This window comes from Stegostoma tigrinum, chromosome 3 (genome assembly GCF_030684315.1).
Source record: "Stegostoma tigrinum isolate sSteTig4 chromosome 3, sSteTig4.hap1, whole genome shotgun sequence".
Lineage (NCBI taxonomy): Eukaryota > Metazoa > Chordata > Chondrichthyes > Orectolobiformes > Stegostomatidae > Stegostoma > Stegostoma tigrinum.
The window spans coordinates 29170851-29193704 of NC_081356.1; the positions used below are offsets into that span (position 1 = coordinate 29170851).

Here is a 22854-nt window from a genome sequence, read left to right on the forward strand (position 1 = left end):
GTGGTAAACATTGGCTGCAATCACAATGTTCAAGGTTCTAAATAAAATACATCCACAAAGGCTGATATCCCTTCACCAAGTCACTCTTTATTTACATGTGGAGAGTCCTTGACACTGATCTAGCTCATCAAGAGACTGCGTTCAGAGTGATCAGAACCTCTGACACTCCAGTTGATATCTGTCAGCCAGTGCTCTCTGATTGGACCAGATTAACAACCCCATTCAGGGAATTTATGTTCCATGAAATCCAACTGGTTGACCTCATTATAATCACTACATAAGGATCTTGAAGGGACTTGTACGGCTGATCAGAGATCAGAAAGGACATTTACACAAAGAGACTATATGTGTCTTTACAAATGAGGATGTTGCAGCCCAGGGCTTGGTGACAGAGGGAGAAACTCTGTCACTAGAAGGGTTCAAGGTCAATAAGCAAGAAGTTTTGGATGGATTGTTGCTGTTTAAAGTTGACAAGACACCGGGACCGATGAGATGTATCCCAGGATTTTGAAGGTAGTGAGGGTAGAAATTATGGGGGCACTGATTGTAATCTTTCAGTTTTCTCTGGGCTCAGAGGAAGTGTCAGAATACTAGAGAATTGCAAACGTTACATCCTTGTTCAAGAAAGGTTATACGGATAATCCTAGCAATTGTAGACTGGTCCATTTAACTTCTAGCAAGAGTTAACTGGGATGGAATTATTAATAACTTGGAAAAAGGTGTGTTGATTAGGAAGAGTCAGCACAGATTCTAAAGAATAAAATGAGTTCAACAAACTTGCTGAAATACTTTGTAGGCTCAAAGCGGGTAACACTGTTGATGTGGTAGACATTGAGTCTCAGAAGTATTTAACACAGCACCAAACAACAGACCTGAGAGGAAAGTTATAAACCTTGGTATAAAAAGGACAGTAGGAAAATGGATACAAAATTGGTTGACTGATAGGAAATGGAGGGAAATGATCAATGGATTTTTTTTTTAGCTGGAGGAAGGTTTGTAGTAGAGTTCTCCAGGGTTGGAATTGGGAACCATTGCTTTTGCTGATGTATATGAATGATCTGGATCTTGGTGTGCAGGGGTCAATTCCAAAGTTTGCAGACAACTTGGAAGAATTGTAATCTGTGAGAAGGACAGTGTGGAACTCCAAAAGGATGTAAATAAGTGGCTAAGTGGGCAGATAAAGTTCAATGCAATGAGATGTAAGGTGATGTACTTTGGTCAGAAGAACATTTAAAGACTACTGGTAAAATTCTAATGGGATACAGGAACAGAAGAACCCAAATGTACATGCGCACAGATCATTGAATGTGGCAGGACAAGTGGAGAGAGAATTAATAAAACATATAGTGTTGTTAGCTTAATGAATGAGGGCAGAAAGTGCAAGAGATAGGAGATAATGCTAAACTTATACAAGACACTTCTGAGATTCAAGTTGGAGTCTTGAGTACAGCTGTGGGTGTCATATTATAGGAGAAATTGAACGCATCAGAGAGAGTGCAGAATTTACAAGAATGGTTTGAGGGATGAGAAACTTCCGTTATGATGACAGATTAAAAAAGTTGCGACTGTTCTCCCCAGACAAAAGGCGGCCGAGTGAAGATTTGATAGAGGATTTCAAAATCATAAGTGGGGTCTCTCTAGAGTAGATAAGCAGAAGCTGTTCCTGTTCAAAAGAAAAAAAAATGAGCGCATAGATTGAAAGTGATGTGCAAAAGAATTAAGAGTGATGTGAGAAAAGAAACTTCTTCACAGAGTGAGTGGTTAGTGGATGGATTGCATTGCCTGGAAATGTGGTGGTGGCAGGTTCAATTGAAGCATTCAAGAAGTCATTAGATAATTATTTGGCTAGAAATAGTATGCAGGGATATGGGGAAAGGGCAGGAGATTGGCACTGGGGATACAGCCAGTACAGCCTTCTTCTCCACTGTAACAATTCTGTGTTTCTGTCTGTGTTATTGGAGGCCATCTGCAGTAGTCAGTTGCTTGAGAGACAGAGAGAAAGACAAGCAATGCTTGCTTATTACAACATTAATCATCCTTGGAATGTCTGAAGAGGCTACTCTTTTTTCGCTGGCAGCCCAAAGATGTGCAGGTTAGGTGGACTGGCCATGGGAAATGCAGGGATATGGTAGGACTTTGGGTGGGATGTTCTTTAGAGGGCTGGTGTGGATGTTATGGGCCAAATGGCCTGCTTCTACACTGTAGGGATTCCATGATTCTATAATATGTTCAATGGGTGTGATTTCAGCAGGTACAAAGTGACAGCAGCAGACATTACAAGACAGAAAATGAGCACATATTTACAAATGTGCAAGATTAGTGACAATAATGTATCATCTATGTCACCCATAAGCCCTCAATGGCTTCCTCCTTTCTTTCCCTTGCACCACATCGAAGTGTGGTATGATAGAGTTGGCCCTGTTGACTGGGAAGACTGTGCTGGTCATTCAGGAGCCATGTAGGCCAGAGGGCCATGGCCTGCTGAGAATATCCTGCACAGTTACAGGCTCACCCTCCTTACTTGGACATCTGCAGGCTTCAGCATTAGAGACAAAGTGGGGTTTCAGAGCCGGGAGGTGGAGGGGCTGGGCAATGCTAACATTTACTGAGAGAAAGTTTCTGAGATGCTGTGGGTGGCATCTCCTCTCTCTAGGTGTCTGTTGGCACCATTCAGAGGAAGGGGGCGCCTGCAATGAAGTTATGTCCCTTATTCTCCTCCTGCCTTGCCACAATGCTGAACATCCATAGCTAAAGTGACAGAGTGCAGGTCTGCCCACATATCCAGCAGAAACTGAGTGCGCTGGTCCTAGATCTCTAAAGTGGTAACCAGCCTGTTTGCACGCTAGAGGCAGCGCAGCACCGATAATGTTGGTGGATTCTTCGACTCTTCAATCCAGCTATCGACTGCATCTGACAGAACTGCCCATTGCTCCAGAACTGTAACTTTAACATATCTGTAAGTGTTGATAAAGTCATTAATGGTTGAGACCATGGGACCATCATCTCCCTGCAGGAGAGGTTCATTCAGGCTGACTGTATCTGGCTACCCTCATAACAGAAAACACTGCTCCCCTTTCCACTACCACCTGCAGTTCCCTGCCAGTGAATCGAGCAGCTAACTTGCATTTCTGGGCCATGTCATTTGGAGCGAGTGCGCAGGATCTGAGTATGAGGGCCAGCTCCTGGTTTGCACCATTTGAATGGAACAAAGAACAGTACAGTGCAGGCTGACATATGATACCTTTCTAAACTAAACAGCCTTTGCCTGTACGCAGTCCATATTCCTCTATTCCTTGCGTATGCATAAATCTGACAAGATGTCTCTTAACGTTGCTCTTGTATCTGCTTTTACCACCTCCTCAGGCATTCCAGACACTTACTACCCTCTGTGTAAAGAGCCTGCCTCTTACATCTCTTTGAAACTTCTCCCTTTTATCCTAAACCTATTGCTGTAGACGTGGTCTCAACATTTGTCACCCTATTGTAGATTATTAAGCTGGAGAGGATTCAGAACAGATTTACCAAGATGTTACTGGGAAAGGAGGGTTTGAGTTATAAGGAGAGTTTGGATAGGCAAGGACTTTCTTCGCTGGAGCATAGGAGGTTGAAGAGTTACTTTAAGGATGTCTGTAAAATCATGAAGGGTATAAATAAAGTAAACGGCAGGTTGTCTTTCCCTTGGGTGGGGAATTTCAAGACAAGTGGGCATATTTTAAAGGTAAGAGGAGAAACATTTAAAAAAAAACATGAGAAGCATTTTTTGTGACACAGTGGCTCACGTGTGGAATGAAATTCCATACGAAGTGGTGGATGCAGATGAGGTTACAATGTTTAAAAGACAGTTAGATAAGTAAATGAATGTTGTGTTGCATTGTATCAAAATATCCTCTAGAAATCTACACATCCCACATCATTACTGTTATCCTCATCAACAAATTATCCCTTCAAAGAAAACTCCTGTAATTTAGTTAAACAAAAGCTTTTGTGCTCCTGAGATGCTGCTTGGCCTGCTGTGTTTATCCAGCTCCACTCTTTGTTATCTTAAACAAAAGCAGGTCAGTTAGTCCAGTCGACACAGAGTGATGCCAGCAGCATGGGTTCAGTTCCCACACCAGCTGAGGTTATCATGAAGGACTCTCCTTCTCAAACTCTCCCCTCGTCTGAGGAGTGGAAATCCTCGGGTTAAACTACCACCAGTCAGCTCTCTCTGAGAGAGGAGTCCTGTAGTCTGGTAAGTCTAATCCGCTATTTTACTATTCTTTTGAACAGCATTACAAGCCTTGTCTTTCAATCTACTACCATGTTTAACTTCTCTGATGGATATTATCTTGATATGGAAAAAGGTAACGCAATACAAACCGAATAAATGACAGCAGTCTGTAAAACTTCTCTGGAGGAGGTAATACTTTGTAGCTCTATACAGGATATTATTAAACAGCCTACATAGAGTATAATGAAGAAGGGCAAGAAACCTAGATTTGAAAGCACAATAATATCATGGATCACCTTTATCATCTGGTTCACTTACTTTTTTTAAGAAATTCAGCCTATTAATCACTCTTCAATAACCTTCTGAAATCCCCTAAGGAAATAACTGAACTCGTAGATGAGGGCTCTCCATGAACTGTGCTGCCCATATCTTAAATTGTACCAAGTCCCACTTGTGTCATTTATTAAGCCACCTGTTATTTTATCCATTCTATTCACTGCAATTTCCAGATTCACACAACGCTCTGGATAAAGATGTTCTAAAAGAAATTTCTCCTGAATTCCTTACTGAATTTATTAGTGACTGTTTTACATTGATGATCTCTAGCTGTCAACTCCCTAACATGTGGAAACACATTCCCTGCATCTATCCTTTAAGAGTCTGCCATCACAACACCTGCATTGTACCATTCTTACTGATTACATTTGAAACAAAAAGTTGTTCACTTGTGATATTAAATGATTGAGCAGAATTTATAATTAGAAGGATTGCATGTGGGTAGTGGAATGAAAAAGCATGATGGGGCAAATGGTCATCTCTTGTTGTATATTTTATGCACTTAAGCAGAAATGTGGTTCTCTAAATGGCATTCCACCAGTTTCTGGAACAGGAAGCATTGATATGTTTTGAATGTTACAATTTGCAGCAGCAAAACTAATGCCCAGTAAAGTCATTTTCTGTCAAATATTCCACCGACAGGCAAAATATTCTTAAAGTGAGTTTAAAAGTCTTTACAACCATACATTCCTATTGTAAACATGATACAATAGGCAAGACTGATTTCCCTTTCAATGCCAGGATTATGCAAATATATCCAGATGGATTTAGATGTGTTATTAGAAGGGACATCCTGTCATAATCTACCCTGCAAATTAGTATCACCCATCAATCCAGAAGTGAACTCAATCTGTTTCATACAGCTTATCAGTTGAAATTTACTAACAATAACAAGTGTCATTAAACCCAACACATGTACAATGCTGAAGCGTCATAAATCAGCACCAACACATCCTCATTTCAGAATTGCTCTCCTGCAGTGCCATGAATCAGCACTGAAAATCCAGACTTTTCTTTAAAAAAAACACAGTTGAACTGTGCAGGTTAACAATGTATTAACAAATATACTTCGTTTTAACAAATGACATGATCAAAGTTATCTTGGCTTGAAACATTACTCTCCACAGATACTGCCTGACTCGCTAAATGCTTCCAACATAATGTTTTTAATCTTGGATTTCCAGCATCTGCAGTATTTTGCTTGGCATTCAGAAAACAAAAGGAGCTTCAACAAAAGGAACCATAAAATCATCCCGTATGTTTTGTGTAATTACAATCTGAAGTCTTGTTGAATGGACAAGACAGGCATATCCTGCCTTCTAAAAAAAATCTCAGCAGTATCTAAAATACAGGCCTACATTCAGCGCAGAGAGAGTTAAGAGACAATACTCATTATTCAAAATTAGAAAGAATTTTGAAAGAGTTTACAGGGAGAAACTGTTTCTAGTGACAGAAGGCTCAGTAACAATCTTAGAATAGTTACTGCACTGCCTGTGCTAGCCCTCTGTAAGAACACACACCTGCTCTTTCACCATAGCCCTTCAATTATTTTATTTTCTTTATAGGTAATAAACCACTTATTTTTCTCAAAAGCCACAGTTCGGTCTGCCTCCAATCACACGCTCAGACAGCCCATTCCAGATCCTAAACAAGTGCTGTGTACAAAAGAAAGATTTTCCTCATGTCACTGTTGTTTCTTTTGCTGATTATCTTAATTGGAGTCTTTGGCTCTCCACCCTGCTCCTAACAGGAACAGTTTATCCTCATCTATTTTGTCTACAGTCCTTGGGATTTTGATAATCTCTGACAAACTCCCTCTCAATCCTCTGTTCTCCACAGGGGACAGCCCCAACTTCTCAAATCTATCCACATAGCTGATGTTCCCCATTCCAAAAACAATCCTTGTAAATTTTTCTACATCCTCTCTAATTCCTTCACTGATTTTGTAAAGCTTCATGCCCAGACTGGACTCAATAACCAAGTGAGGTGGAACAAGTGTTTTACCAGGGTTCTGAAGAAGTCATACCAGACTCGAAAGACTGTTAGATCTGCTGAGTTTCTGCAGCACTCTGCTTTAGTTCAGATCTTCAGCATCCACAGTATTTTGCTTTTATTTTTCATCACTTCCTTGCTTTGGTACATAAGTCTGCTTTCTATAAAACTCAGGATCTGGTATGCCCTATTAACTATTATCTCAACTGGTTTTGTCATCTTTAATGGTTTGTGTACATTAATCCCCAAATTCCCCTGCTCCTGAACCTCTTTGAGAAAGTGTACCCTTTATTTTGTGTTGCCACTCCTGGCACCTCCTGCCAAAGTATATTATCTCGCACTCATTTTGAAGTGCGAAGTAAGGACACAGATTGAAGCGACTTGGCTAACCCACCAGAATGTAAGGCAACTTTTGTTTTTACATGATGTGCTGTTTCGATCTGGAATACACTGCCAATACATTGTGGAAACGGATGCCAATCTTCAGTCGAAACGTGTATTGCATTTGATGGCCCACTTTATAGGACAGAATTCCATTTGACTGCAAACTGAGGTAACTATTATTGAGGTAATTGAAATAACTGCCATACCATAATATGCATACTTCACTGTGCATTACTGCCATGTCAGCCCATTTAGTATTGAGTCCCTTGAATAAATACATTGCATTTTATCAGAGCAAAATACTCTGGATGATGGAAATCTGAAATAACGGCACAAACTGATGTCAATACTCATCAGTTCTGGTAGCATCCATGAATAGAAAAAGAGAAATGACACACCAGATCTGGCTGTCATCCATTCAATTCCCAACTGATGTTCACCAATTGTTGCTGGAAACAAATGCAACATTCAAAAGGGAATTAAAAGGGAATTACTTGGAAGTGAAGAAAATCATAAGAGCATGGGAAGATAGCGGCGTGGGTTTAAGTGAAGAGTTATTTCATTGAACCTGACATAGATGCAATGGGCTGAAGGATCTCCTTCTTTGCTGTTGGCATTATCTACCTAGTAGGCACCTGCAGATGAAGTTGTTGGCATATCTTTATTAGCAAATACTTTTATAGGTGCTTTTCATCCTTTTGCATAGCTCTGGCATGTTTCAGTGAGTTGTGGCCCATGAATCATATAGTGTCCTAACACAGCTTTGTTTGTGGATGTTGGAGTGATTGCTGTGGGAAATGAGGATTTGGTCAGTGCGGATTGCCTTCCTATATACTGTATTTTGGAACTCCCATTGGTCATTCATTTTACCCTGACATCTAGGAATGGAAGTTGACTGTCATCTTCCTCTTCTCTCATAAATTTAATGAGATGGTGTGTTTCTTCTAACGCAGTGCACTTAATGATTACAAATGTCTCGTCCAAGTATCAGATCCACAGTTTTGGCTGTATGCTGTCTTCGTACCCACAATCTGAAAACCTTTCAGAATGTCAAGACCCCTATTAGGTTATCCATTCACCCGTGAATTTATTGACCAAGCTGCTTTCTAGATCTCAGGGTCCTTGAGACATATTTTTAGCCAATGAGGTACTGAAGTTTTGTAATGTAGGAAATGCAGCAACCAATTTGTTCACAGCAAGTTCTCACAAACAGCAATGTATTAGGGCCAGATAAATTGTTTCACATGCACTATCTGTGGGATAAATATTGGGCAGGACATCAGGATTCCCTCAGCATAATGTACAGCAACAGAAGTCATTTGTAATAAAGAAGATCAATGGGAAACATAATAGAGGTGTCAAAATGATGAAGGATCTTGATGGAATAAATAACGGACTGTGATGCCAAATAGCACGCAAACATCTCTCATTTGGGGATTGAACTTGCAACTATCTGACTCAGAGATAACAGTACTGCCCACTAGTCATAGATGACTATAGAAGGTTACAGCATTTGGTAATGTCTAATATCAAACTTGTGACATCCAGTTCATTCCACTTCGTTGATGTGACAATTGTCACATCAAAATTGTCCCACAAAAAAGTGAAGGCTGATTGAGACATGGGCCCTGACTGACAATTAAAGCACACATTTGGCAAGCCATGGATAGAATCATTATCACTCAAATCTCTCCCACCTAATGACCCTGGTGAAAAGTTTGAAGTATCTTCACAGTTGGGGTCCATATATGAAATTGCACCGTGAGTGCTCATCAATCGGACAGATGGACAACCTACTGCTTTCTACATCCTTCCAGTCTGGCAAGAGTTAACTTTAAAGTCCTTATTCCTGGCCTTGCTTCTCCTCAATATGCTAACTCTAATCAGCCCGACAACTCTTAGTATCTCTGCTGTCCTCCAGATTTGGTCACTTATGAATCTGCTCCCACTAATTTCATTTACACCACCATTGGTAACCATGTAACTGCCTGGACTATCAATTCTGGAATTCTGTCCTTGAAATTATTTGCCTTTGAGACACTCCTTAAAACCGAGCTCTCTGACTGAGATTTCGTCCAACTATCATAATACCTTCCAATGTGATCCATATCAGGTTTTGCTGAAAAGCCATTTGGAGATTTCTATTACACTAATGGCATTATATGAAAGCAAGTTGCTCCTGCATTGCACCTGTTTCTCATCCCTTCAACTAGGATTCTGAGTTAAATAAAGCACTTTCCTTCTGCACGCTAAGGTATACCGGTTGTGGTAACTGTGCTGTGAAGACTCCCCATAGAGACATATGGAGCAGCCTGTATTGCTCTTGATTTATTCATTAATAAGGGTGGCTTTCTTCAGGAGGGTTAACTGTTTGCATGCATGATGCCAAATGCAGTAAAAAAAATCACTGAAGTCTTTGCCCATAGATAAAAATCTTTGGTAGTCCAATGGTTTACTTTGAGCAGGGAATATTAAGGGAAAATTTAGCAGATGTTCAAAAGTATAAAGGGTTTTGATGGAGTAAATAAAGGAGAAACTACTTCCACCAGCAAGACAGGCCATAACCAATGGACACAGATATAAAGTAAAAGTAACACAGGACGTTTTTTTTCCACAGGGAGCTTTGACGATCTGGAACACTTTGCTTGAAAGGATGGTGCAATCAAGCTCAAAAGGAACTTTCAGAAGGGAATTACATAAATACTGTAACGGGAAAGCTGCAGAGCTATGGGTAGAGTAGGGCGAGTGGGACTAATTGAACAACTCCCTAATTTTTTCTTAAAAATGACCATTATCTTCAAGAATAAGATATTAGTATCTCTGTCTGCGTCAGGAGTCCTTCCTAAGCAGTCCTTAATCATCTTTCAGGAATTTATCTCAATATTGATGAGTGACATTCTCACAGATTCTCTCCATGGGTTAAGGTAATGATGTCACAAATGCCTACGTGGATTGGTAACATCAAAAGGAAATCTGGGCTATGAAATCATAACATTTAAATCAAATCACAAGACTTATCAGTGAAATATTCATATCAAATTTCTATTGCCTAAATTAGCATAAAATATACAGCACAGGCTACTTGGTCTAACTGGTCGATGTTGTCATGCTGCCTCTAAGGCCTCTGCATTCTCACCCTATCTAAGGAAATGAGTCATAGCTCGTTCAAACTTCACTGATAAATATATCTTTCAATTCTGACATTATCCTTGCAAATTTCTTTCTGTGCCTTCTTTCCTAGCCCTTTGTCCTTATTATGATAACGTAATTACAAATGTAATTGAACATATTTTTAGGTTGTAGCTTCACAATTATACACTTTAGCTTACTGCAGACATTAGATTATAACTATATAAAAAAAACAAAGGAAATGACTACATGAAATCAATGATGTTCTCACACAAGAATAAAAAGACTTGCATTTATATAGTGCCTTTCACTCAACTACAGGGTGCTCCAAAGCATTTTGCAGCCAATGAAACACATCAGAAGTGTAGTCACTGTTGTAATGTCAGAAACATAGCAGGCAATTTTCTCACAAGATGTCAATAAAGAGTAATGCGTTAACAACCAGATAACATGTCAAAATTAAGGTTGCTCCAGGGATGAACATTTTGGTCTCCTTCACAAGTAGAACTATCTTCTCTATGTTTATCTTAATATGGGGGAAGACACCCCTCTATTCTTCTAAATAATGACATGGGAACTTTTGCATCATCTAAAGCAGCAAAAGGTGGCTCTATGAAGGGCCTTACAAAATACAGCACTTTAGAGCACAGATTTCCTTATTTCTGCACTAGAGTATTCGCTTTGATTTTTATACTCATGTCCTAGAGTGGGAGCTGAACCAATAACCTTGTAACAAGGCAAAAACACTGCAGGAAGTGGGACAGGGTACCATTTAATCATAGCACAGTGCAGTTCCTGTTATGTGCACTGTGAATCTTGTAGCCACTGTGAAATATATTCAACTAATGAGAATAAACAGAGTAAAGATAGGGAAGGGTTTAATTACAGCTACTCGGCCAGCTCGAGTTGCAAGATCCCAAGTTCAAATCACAGTTTCTATTATTCTGTCAAGCTAGTTGGGACCAAGGTAGGGAGAAATCAAGAAGCATGGTACTTTGGTCTAGACAGGAGAGTATTCTGACCTTCATATTATAGAGAGGACATAGAGGCAATATTGAAGATCCAAGATACAGGTTTTACAAAAATGACAATACCAGAGCCAAGATATTATACACTTCAGGCAAGATTCAACAGGGTCTATTTTCTGTAGAAAAAGACAATGCACAGTCCTGACCTTTAGATTTATAAAGGGTTTGATGAAGGTAGAGATAAAGGAGATGTTCTGACTTGTTTGGGACACCAAAGCCCAGGACCATAATTATAAGACAGTCTCTAATACATTCAAGGGGAATTTCAGGAGAAATCTCTTCTACCCAGAGAGTGAAGAGAATCTGGAACTAACCAACTACCACAAGGCCAATGTTAAAGCTCAAAGCATAAAGGCATTACAGAAAAGGTCACATGGACATATCAGGGACCAGGAAATACAAGAATATGTTAATTGGGTGGGGTGAAAAGTTGTGGGTGAAGGCTTGTGTGGAACATAAAATCTGGCAAGGACCAGTTGTGCCAAATGGTCTATTTCTGTGCTGTTAATTCTATTTAGGCCTGTGAACATTGCTAGAAATGTGCATGTACCTGCTGAATGAGAAGAGAAGAAGCCTCATCTGCTACGTAACCAAAAGAGAAGAGAACCAGCCTGGTTATACTTAACCCTTTAGCTCTTCATGAGAAATGTTGATCAGTTCTGGTACAGGCAGATTGCTGATGAAATCTCAGCTATACCACTGAGGAGACAGTAAATTCAGGAATAGAGTGGGAGGATACAAAACTAGTTATTGCTCTTTAGGCTCGATATTACTTAGATATCTGGACTGCCATAATTATGGTAAGCAAAGTGGGGCAAGGTGTTTGAAACAAATTTCCTAACAGATTTCTGCTAACAAGATGCTAAATGTTCAGTAGAATTAACACTGGAGCTTGATATTTGCCCGATTTGACAGCACCATTGATTATATTTGATTAGAATTACCATGAATGGAAGGAGCGCATTTTGTCATTTATGTTTGAGCTGGCATTTGGAAAGTTCTACCCACTTTGTCACATTAATTTCCCCAATTCCATCACCACCACTACCACCCCCTCTATTTTCCTGCTCTTTCTCCATTGTCCAGTGTTTCTTTTTGCCATCTTCAAGTATTTATTAAATTCCTTTCTGACAATTACTATTGGATCTGCTTCCATCACCCTTCAGGGAGTGCATTACAGATCAGGTTGACTCTGTGTAAAACACGATTGTCCTCATTTTCCCTCTGGTTCTTTTACCAATTATCACAGATTGGAGTCCACTGATTGGATTGGATTTGATTTGATTTATTTATTGTCACATAAGTTTTGTTACAGTGAAAAATACAGTGAAAAGTGTTGTATAGTGTCACCATTCTCCCGGGCCATCTTAAAACACAGAAAAATAAACCAAAACATGGAATAAAAAGGCAGAAAAAAAAGACGTAAAGAACAGATGTGTTCAACATTACAGTACTTCTTGTTATGAGCTCCGCTGCTGCCATTTGAGCCATAGCCACCACTCCGTGGAGCCATCTCGCCTCCAGTGACACCCTCGCCACTATGAGTCCTTGCTGGACCTAACTAATGCAGATGCCACTGATGCTGTTGGGTACTGCAATCCCCCAAGCTCGACTCCGCCACCGCTATGAGTCTGCAATGGGACCACTTCGCGAGTCAACTGCTAACGCTGCCGTCTGGTTTCGTTACTGGGCCCAAATCCCACCTTCATCTCCATGAATTTATGGATAACATATGGATGATAATGGAATAGTGTAGGTTAGATGGGCTTCAGATTGGTTTCACAGGTCGGCGCAACATCGAGGCCGAAGGGCCTGTACTGCGCTGTAATGTTCTATGCTCTATGTTCCATGTTCTATGTTTGCGCTTTGCGCAGCCGCCTCTGGGAACCCAAACTTGCCTCCACTGCAGCAGCCATGAGTCAGCGATAGGACCTCTTTGTCAATGCAGAAGCTGCCAGGAACCCAAACTCGTTTCAAATGCCACTGCCAAGAATCCACACTGGGCCCACTCGCCACCAAGACCATAGCCCATGACCGAGCTCTTCAACAAGCAGTACGTAAAATAAAACACACCAAAAAAAAACGAGAAAAGAGAGAAAATAAACAAAAAGAAAAGCAGACAGAGTGAACAAGTCCCAGGGTCAGAAGTCCTATTCCATCACCATCTAACCAGAATCTGTTCCCAAACTTCTTGCCAGTGGAAACAGTTTCTGCCCAACTATTTGATCGAAATCAGTCATAATTTTGAACTTCCTTATAGGACCTCTTTTCAAAGAGATCAATACCAGTTTCTCCAGTATTTCCAAGTCTTTCATCCCTGGTAACGTTCTCATCAAATTCCTCTGTATCCTGTCTTTAGGCCTTGATATCATCCCTAAACTATGATGGCCAAAATGGGGCATACACCCCAGCTAAGGCTGAACTTGTGTTTAATAAAAGATTCGCATTACCTTCTTACGTTTGTACACTAATCTCTCCTTTTTACTCTTCATGCTGAGTACATAATAGTGAATGGCATTTCTGTAACTTCTTGACCAGTTTTGAGCCCTTCTTCCCTTATTATCATCAACCTCTACGCATAAATTGCACAGCAGGCAGTACTTGAAAAAGGAGGATGTGTTAAAATTTCTGCCAATGAAGAAGTGTTGAACCTAAAAACATAATCTGTCTTTGAGCAAGTGATTGAGCAGTTAAGAATTTCATCTTGTTAATTGCATAAAATCAGGCTACTCATATGCAGATTCACTTCAGTGCAACCAAAGCTAAAAGGGATAAACTATGAGAAGCTTCATACACTATAGTTGTATTTACTTGAATATTGAAGATCAAGGAGAGGTCTAATGGAAGTGCTGAATATGAATAATGGAGTTGATAAGGGTCGACGGTGGGAAACTGTGATGGAGTGAGTCAAGAACAAGAGGGTATCACCTAGAACTTGAAATGATTTTGAAATATGTTCAAGTCTTATACCTAATTTAAGTTACCAAGGAGCTAGGGGTGCCCTATAGGTCCACATTGTTTTCCCCATGGCAACATGTCAACTAATCACAGTCAACTTACAAACCCATAGCACCCTTTTCCCTACCCCTGCAACCGCAGGAAGTGCTACACTTGCCCCCACACCTCCTCCCTCACCCCTATCCCAGGCCCCAAGATGACCTTCCACATTAAGCAGAGGTTCACCTGCACATCTGCCAATGTGGTATATTGTATCCATTGTACCCGGTGTGGCTTCCTCTACATTCGGGAAACCAAGTGGACGCTTGGGGACCGCTTTGCAGAACACCTCCACTCGGTTCGCAATAAACAACGGCACCTCCCAGTCGCGAGCCATTTTAACAACTCCCCCTCCCATTCCTCAGACGACATGTCCATCATGGGCCTCCTGCAGTGCCACAATGATGCCACCCAAATGTTGCAGGAACAGCAACTCATATTCCGCTTGGGAACCCTGCAGCCCAATGGTATCAATGTGGACTTCACAAGCTTCAAAATCTCCCCTTCCCCCACTGCATCACAAAAACAGCCCAGCTCGACCCCTCCCCACAGTGCATCCCAAAACCAGCCCAGCCTGTCTCCGCTTCCCTAACCTGTTCTTCCTCTCACCCATCCATTCCTCCCACCTCAAGCCGCACCTCTATTTCCTACCTACTAACCTCATCCCGCCTCCTTGACCTGTCCGTCTTCCCCGGACTGACCTATCCCCTCCCCACCTCCTCACCTATACTCTCCTCTCCACCTATCTTCTTTTCTCTCCATCTTCAGTCCGCCTCCCCCTCTCTCCCTATTTATTCCAGTTCCCTCTCCCCATCCCCCTCTCTGATGAAGGGTCTAGGCCTGAAATGTCAGCTTTTGTGCTCCTGAGATGCTGCTGGGCCTGCTGTGTTCATCCAGCTTCACACTTTGTTATCTTGGATTCTCCAGCATCTGCAGTTCCCATTATCATCCTTTTCTCCTGTTGTGATTTTTTTAAAATTTGGCCCTGTCAATTTTCATTTTGCACATATCAAGACAAAAGCAAGAGCATTGTGTTTCTCTTTACACAAAAATTCAACTTGCAATTAGAGCATGGTCATTCAGGATGATGTCAGGAAGTACATCTACATGCAATGGGAAGTGTAAACCTGAAACACTCTCCCCTCTTAAAAGCTGTTAAGGCTGGAGATCAATTAAAAATGAGAAAACAGACTGACAGATTTTTATTTGTCATGGGTATTAATAAATAAAGAACCACTGCAGGTAAATAGAATTCAGATGTAGAGCAGCTGTTGAATGGCAAGACAGGTTCAAGGGGCTGAAGGGCCTTCTCCTGTTCCTGTATGTTCTATTGTAGTCACTATTGCTCAAAGGTCAAGGCACAGAGGGAAGATTTCCTCTTGTTTGTTGTAGCAGAATCACAAATAGGAAGAGATTATAATTTACTCGTGTAGACAATATCATCCCTGGGCAACAGTTTTGGTTTGAGTGTACTGACGGATCATATTTATTTTTCAATAGTAATTAAAATTACACTGGTGCCATCTGGATCATACAAAAATGAGGAAGATTGAGAATTGGGAAGGAACGAGCTTTTGTTTTTAAATCCCGTCGATTATCAGAATCAACGCATTTGGCTAAGAACAGCAAACCACCACCTGTTCCACCAGTCACTGTTTCCAGGGACAACATGGGACAATCAATCCCAATGATGTAAGAAGGGATATGGTGGGCGTGTGGGGGGTGCAGACGTGTGATGCTGTGCAGCAGTGTCTCCAATTGCATTGTTAGGTGTCGCGTATATAGAGTTGAGAGTATATCGTGGGTTGGGGCTAGGATGAATATGTCATGAGGGACAGGTACACCTCAGAGTTTAGTGTGTGAAATGAAGTGAACACTGGTGTGTCAGGACATGAGACAAAATGCACAATCGGATCCATGACATGGGGTAAAGCATAGCATCTGAGCCAAAGCACATCAGCAGTATCATCCAACAGATGTGAGGAACAGAGTAGGAAAGGGCACTTTAAAGGAAGCTTAAGTCTGGTCTACCTGTGCTGTTTCCTATCACTCCTCCCATGTCAGCAGTGACCTCAATGGTATCCTGCTGGTCTCCAAGTTAGCTGACTGTGGGTTTAAGTCTGGACACGTGAGCACAAAAGCTGCTTTGACGTTTGAATCTTGGCTGGAAGGAATGTTGCTGCACCGTCAGGGGTGTTATTTGCCAGATGAACATGAATGTTCTAATTGCACCATTTTGAACAAAAGCAGAGAAAAGACCTCCCTAGTGTTCTGGGCCAATATTTATCCTTCAACTGAAATCACAAAATGGATAATCTCATCATTATCACTTTGCTGTTTACTGAATACTGCTGTATGCAAATTGGCTATTGTTTTTCCTACATCATAACTGTGACTACTCTTCAACCAGCAGTTCATGGGTGTAAAAGGGGTTTCTATTGGCCTGAGGTCATGGAAGATGTGGTACAAATGTAAGACTCTCAATCATTCTGCCTTCACTTTCTCATTCTCACCCATCAAATCTTCTCAGACGTCCCTGTGAGAAATAGCATACAACAGAATCTGGTAGCCAACACAAAGTATTGTAGATAAATCAGAACTCGTAACAAAGGCAGGCACATGACATACATTCCCCCTTTAAGTATCACTATTAAACACTGCCAGGTAAGAGGCTCAGAGACTTGTGTGGGAAAAGGACAGAATCTGACTAAGGTATTTTTTTGGAGCTAAAAGTGAAGCAGAGACTGGGGCTGTGGCAAGGGGCTGGGTGTAGAGGAGGAGGGATTTGTGCTGAGGGTGGAAGTCAGAATGACTGAGTATGGAAAAAGCCGACAGCATCATCTTTGTGAAGGAGGGTGGCAAATATGACCGAAGCAGCATCATCCTAGAGAACCCTTGAGCAGAACTTGGTGGAGAGGAAGCAGGAGAGGAAATGAAGCCAAACCAAGCTCTGCAGAGAGAGAACCAGGAGTGGTGTTCCTTGGAATAAGGATAAGGATGTCCCTGAAATTGAAGCAGAGAGCAGCATGAATCAAAGAATAGAGGAATGTGATCTGAAACTGAAGAGGAGGGTTCACCCCTTAACCTGGACAGACTGCAATGGAAAGAATTAAAAGAGCCAGGTTGAAATAAGTGTGAATCATCTAAGAGGAGATGAAGAACAGAAGACATACTTGGGTAGGGTACAGTGTGCTTGTTTCTATAAACATTGACTGGTTCGACCATAATTGGACACAGTGGGTCAGGCACCACACTTTACGAAATATATCACGGCCTTTGAAAGACAGCAGCATGAATTTACACAGTCGATTGACTCCAAGCATGACATTATGAGGGGAGAACAGATAAATCAGGGCTGCACCCCCTAAAATTTTGAAGGTTGAGGGTAACTTGATCAACATTTCCAAGATATGAAAGGAAAAATGGGCAGACAATTGAACCTATTTCCATTGGTTGAAAAGTCTTGCACTGTGAGATTTGCAAACGAGGAGTGACTGTACAGTATATCACAGTGTGGAGCTGGAGGAACACAGCGGCCAGGCAGTATCAGCGGAGTAAGAAAGTTGACGTTTCGGGGACCTGAATTCAAACAGTTGTTGTCCTCCAGCTCCACATGGTGTTGTCTCTGACTTCAGCATCAGCAGCGATTTAAGACAGATGTCAGAGGCAGTGATAATGGGAACTGCAGATGCTGGAGAATCCAAGATAAAGTGTGAAGCTGGATGAACACAGCAGGCCAAGCAGCATCTCAGGAGCACAAAAGCTGACGTTTCGGGCCTAGACCCTTCATCAGAGAGCCTCTCTAAAAAGCACGTCAGCTTTTGTGCTCCTGAGGTGCTGCTTGGCCTGCTGTGTTCATCCAGCTTCACACTTTGTTATCTTAAGTCAGAGGCAGGTTCTTTACTCAGAGAGTGGTAAGGGCATGGAACGCCCTTAGTTCACAGGTCAGCGCAACATCGAGGGCCGAAGGGCCTGTTCTGCGCTGTATTGTTCTATGTTCTAAGTGAGAAAAAGTGTAAAAGTCAGACAAACACCTTCAAGGAGTAAAATTAGGGAACACTAGCACACACAAAGGATGAGAAAAGTTTGGAACTCTCTTGCAAAAATGGCAATTGATGCTGGATTGTTCGCTAATTGATAATAAAATCAACAGGATTGTGTGATCCAAAAAGTGTTAAGGGTTAGGGATAATTGAACAAAGGTGAGTTTGGAAGTTAGGTGTCAATTCAGCTAAGATTTCATCAAATAGCAAGACAGACTTGAAGGCCTGAATGTTTCTGTTTGACTTTGTAAGTTGGGAAACAGAGGAATTGGAACAGAGATAATAGGAACTGCAGATGCTGGAGAATCCAAGATAACCAAGGGTGGAGCTGGATGAACACAGCAGGCCAAGCAGTATCTCAGGAGCACAAAAGGTGACGTTTCGGGCCTAGACCCTTCATCAGAGAGGGGGATGGGGAGAGGGAACTGGAATAAATAGGGAGAGAGGGAGAGGCGGACCGAAGATGGAAAGAAAAGAAGATAGGTAGAGAGGAGAGTATAAGTGAGGAGGTAGGGAGGGGATAGGTCAGTCCAGGGAAGACGGACAGGTCAAGGAGGTGGGATGAGGTTAGTAGGTAGGAAATGGAGGAGGCCCATGATGGACATGTCGTCTGAGGATTGGGAGGGGGAGTTAAAATCGTTCGCGACTGGGAGATGCAGTTGTTTATTGCGAACCAAGCGGAGGTGTTCTGCAAAGCAGTCCCCAAGCCTCCGCTTGGTTTCCCCAATGTAGAGGAGGCCACACCAGGTACAATGGATACAGTATACCACATTGGCAGATGTGCAAGTGAACTAAACTTAAAATGGAAAGTCATCCTGGGGCGTGGGATGGGGGTGAGGGAGGAGGTGTGGGGGCAAATGTAGCACTTCCTGCAGTTGCAGAGGAAAGTGCTGGGTGTGGTGGGGTTGGAGGGGAGTGTGGAGCGAACAAGGGAGTGACAGAGAGAGTGGTCTCTCCGGAAGGCAGACAAGGGTGGGGATGGAAAAATGTCTTGGGTGGTGGGGTCGGATTGTAGATGGCCCTCTCCCCATCCCCCTCTCTGATGAAGGGTCTAGGCCCGAAAGGTCAGCTTTTATGCTCCTGAGATGCTGCTTGGCCTGCTGTGTTCATCCAGCTTCACACTTTATTATCTGGGATTGGAACAGAGAGTGAGACTATTGCTATAATTTTTGGGAAAGTTGTGGCTGATTGATTTGTTCTTAGGCAAACCTAAATAATGCTTTTTGCTTTCTACTTTATTTTTAATTGAAAATTTTCATTAAGAAGTACATAGAATGATCTTTAAAAATTTTAAATGTATTACTTTCACATTGTCCATGGGGTTGGGGTTATTCCTTAGATGCCCCGTTAGAAAATATACCAGCGTGGATATAGACACGAAAATATCTGACCCAAATTGGGATGATTCCAAAACCCAATTTTAAATGCCTTCTTGCTACTCATTTTAAAAGAAAAATGAATTAATCTGAGCTTTTTTCTGCGATAGAAGGTTTTCTCCAACTGCTAGACTTGCAGAGTCTTCAATTTAAAATGGAGATGAGAAGGATTTTGTTTTTAGCTCAAAAGGAGTGAATCTTTGAAACTCACTTCGCTAATCAGTAACAGAGACAAGGATCATTGTAACATTTTTAAGGCACAGGTACAGATTCTCCCTTGACTAATAAAGGAGTCGATGGTTATCGGGAGTATATGGGATTGTGGAGTCGAGTCCCCAGGGGCCAAATGACCTACTGCTGCCCCAGTTCAAATGATTATATGATGGCGGTGTATAATGGTATTCTCTACAGGTTGGTATTAGCAGTACTTATTTTCAAATGATGTCTGTACAATAATGATATAGACATGAATATAGGAGGTCAGATCAGTAAGTTCACAGATGTCACAAAAGTTAGTGATGTAATAAATAGTGAGGAGGGAGGCCTCAGATTATACGATGATATAGAGGGGCTGGTCAAATGAACAAGAGTAAATGGAATTGAATAGTGAAAAGTGTGAGGTGATGCATTTTGGGAGGACTAACAAGGTAAGGGGATGCATTTTGAATGGTAGGACCTAAAAGTTACAGATGATCAGAAGAACCTTGGTGTACAAGTCCGTGGGTCACAAGGCAGGGCAGGCAGATAAAAGTTGGTAAAGAAGGTATCTGGGATATTTGCCCATATTAGTCAAGGCATTGAATACAAGAGCAGGGAAATTATGATGAAACTGTACATATTGTTATTTAGGTCACAACTAGAATACTGGAGCTGCCACATAACAGGAAAAATGTGTTAACACTAGAGAAGAGTGCAGATAAGATTCACCAGATTGATGCCTGGGCTGAAGCGATTCAGCTTATGATGAGACATAGGTGTTATTTTTCTTCGAGCAGAGAAGGTTGTGGGTGGGGTTGGGGGTGGTGCCTGAATGAGGTACACAAACTTCTGAAGGGGATAGGCAAGAACAAACATTTCCCCTCAGTAGAAAGGTCCATAAGCAGTGAATTATTCAGGCAGTGCAAAGGTGAAGAGTAGGAGGTTTCGAGAAATTTTGAGGATTGTCTTTCACCAAGATGTTGGGGGTACCTGGAATGCAGTGCCTGAAAGGGAGGCAGGGGCAGGAATCTTCAAGGCATTGAGAAGTATTTAGATAAACACTTGAAACACTATAGCTATGGGCCAAGAGCTGGAAAATGGGTTCAGGATGGATTGCTGTTTGATGGCTGGAATGGGGCATGGTCAACCAATGGGCCTTGCCTACTTAAAAAACACTCTTGTAGCTCAACTTGTTCTCAAGACACTGGTCAATGTTTGTTCACTTTCCAGCATGGCATTTAAAGATACATGTTCACAATCCCTGAATTGCAGTCCGCAGTCCGCGCTGCAAAGCAGTGAGATAATAAGTTGCTCGCAACAAGCTCTGGCAAGGTGCACCCAGTTACATATGAATCCGCTTTCAGAATAGTGTGGTTCAAGGGACAACCGTTGGCCAGAGGTAAGTCGCTGCTCTACAACCAGCTGAGAGGGCAGAGGATACAACACAATTTCTTTCCAGTTCAGATTTTCCTCCCCCCCAAAAGAAAATCACAACCACAATTCAGAATAAAACCTTAATGCAACAAGTGGTCTTCCAACTTCACAGCGGCAACCACATTCTACTGAATTGCATTTCATTCGCGTGGGTCAATGTGAAATGGGGTTCCTTGCAAAAACACTGGCCAGCCTGGGAGCAACGAAATGCCGGATTGTTTGATCAGATTTTCAGCGAGGCGAGTCAGCGACGGGAGAAATACGGACTGACCCTCGCCTTCCCCACCAACCCTCAAACTTTCGCGGTGTGAGTTCAACAAGTCTCCCATCGTCACAGAGCAACAAATGCCATCCACGTGGAGCAGAGGGCCGTGAAGTGTGAACGGGAACTGTCCTCACCACCATCTCCTGCTACTGGAATCCTGAAGAGCACTCCACTCCTCTCCCTTGCCTCTCTGGTTTGAGTCATGACAAATACATGGTGGACCATTATAGAAAGTTTATACAGTGTACCCCCCCATCAGCCACTAACCCCTTTCGTGTCCCGCAAATAAATGCAGGTCATTTTTGTTGTAAAATAATTAAATACGATTTTACAAAATACATTTCAGAGACATCTACTTTACATCGCTCTGTTGGGGGAATGAGAGAATCCGTCTGTTCTACAAATTGCACTTTTGCATCAGCTTTATTCGAAATTAGCTTGCATTTTCCGTAACTTCGGATTTAAAACAAAATTGGGTCAGTCGTTGTGATTCTTGGCTTGCTCCAGTTTTCAAGGAAATGTCTAGAATTCTGTTTTCCGGAGAGTATGCAACAGGATTTTGAGGCGATCCATTATCCCTAGGCAACAGCTAACAAACAACAGGGTGTTCACTGCACAGATTCGTCTGTTCTAATCACTTTTGCAGCACTTCTATCGGAAATCGCAAGGCAATACAGGAGTATGTAATCAAAACTACACTAGCCACGGAGGTGAGTGTTTTGAACCTGCACAGGAATTTCCCACGAATCGTTCTGCCTGTTAAAATCCAGCTGCCTCCATCCATCCATCCCACTGTCACACAGATGTTTCTCTTTCCCCTTAGGCAATGGCTGGTTAAACAAAGACTATACGTGCGGTCTCACTTTTGCAAATTTACACACACACACACACACACACACACACACAGTTTGATTCCTGGAGCGCCCTGCTCACCTGCTGCTGCTGCTGTTGTGACTGGAGGCCAGACCGCTTCACTGAGCCCTGCTTTGAACTCAACCTCTTCCAGGACTCGGCGAATTTCCCCCGGCTGGATCTCCTCTCGGCGCCCTCCTCTCGCACGCTGCGCCCTTTCTCCGTCTCGCCCGGGCTCCGCCACTTCTTCTTACTCACTCGCATACTTCCCAGCACTCTTAGTGCAGGAGTCCTGCTTAGGTTAGGAAGAAATAGGAGAGCAACCTCTGTACTGCAAGCATAGTCTATTCCCCGTCTGCCTCACCCACTCTGTCCGTGTTCATCTGCCAATTGGGGAGGAAGAGGACAGGGTGCTGGAGGGCTCCGCCTTATGTGACAACACAGTTGCAGAAGGGGTCCCGACCCTGTTTCAGAAGCAGTCCAATAGATTCAGAAACATTTGCCACTGTGCGAGTGCAAAGGACACGGATGCACACTCCAGCCCTTAACCTCACCCCTCCTCACCGATGGAGCTGACTATCTAGGTGTGGTTTGCATGTTAGCCTGTTGGA

At 42.3% G+C, this 22854-nt stretch overlaps 1 protein-coding gene across 3 annotated transcripts in view; it reads right to left on the reverse strand.

The window, feature by feature from the left end:
* The window catches only part of trpm3 (transient receptor potential cation channel, subfamily M, member 3), a 447170-nt gene extending 424612 nt beyond the window's left edge, over nucleotides 1-22558 (reverse strand). For 2 of the 3 annotated variants that reach the window (XM_048526724.2, XM_048526723.2), the window contains exon 1: nucleotides 22325-22558. In XM_048526724.2, coding sequence (XP_048382681.1) covers nucleotides 22325-22507 — 183 coding nt within the window. In that variant the 5' untranslated portion in view covers nucleotides 22508-22558. The remainder of the gene's footprint in view (nucleotides 1-22324) is intronic. The other variant, XM_048526732.1, reaches the window with a different exon arrangement.
* Nucleotides 22559-22854: the final 296 nt, after the last annotated feature.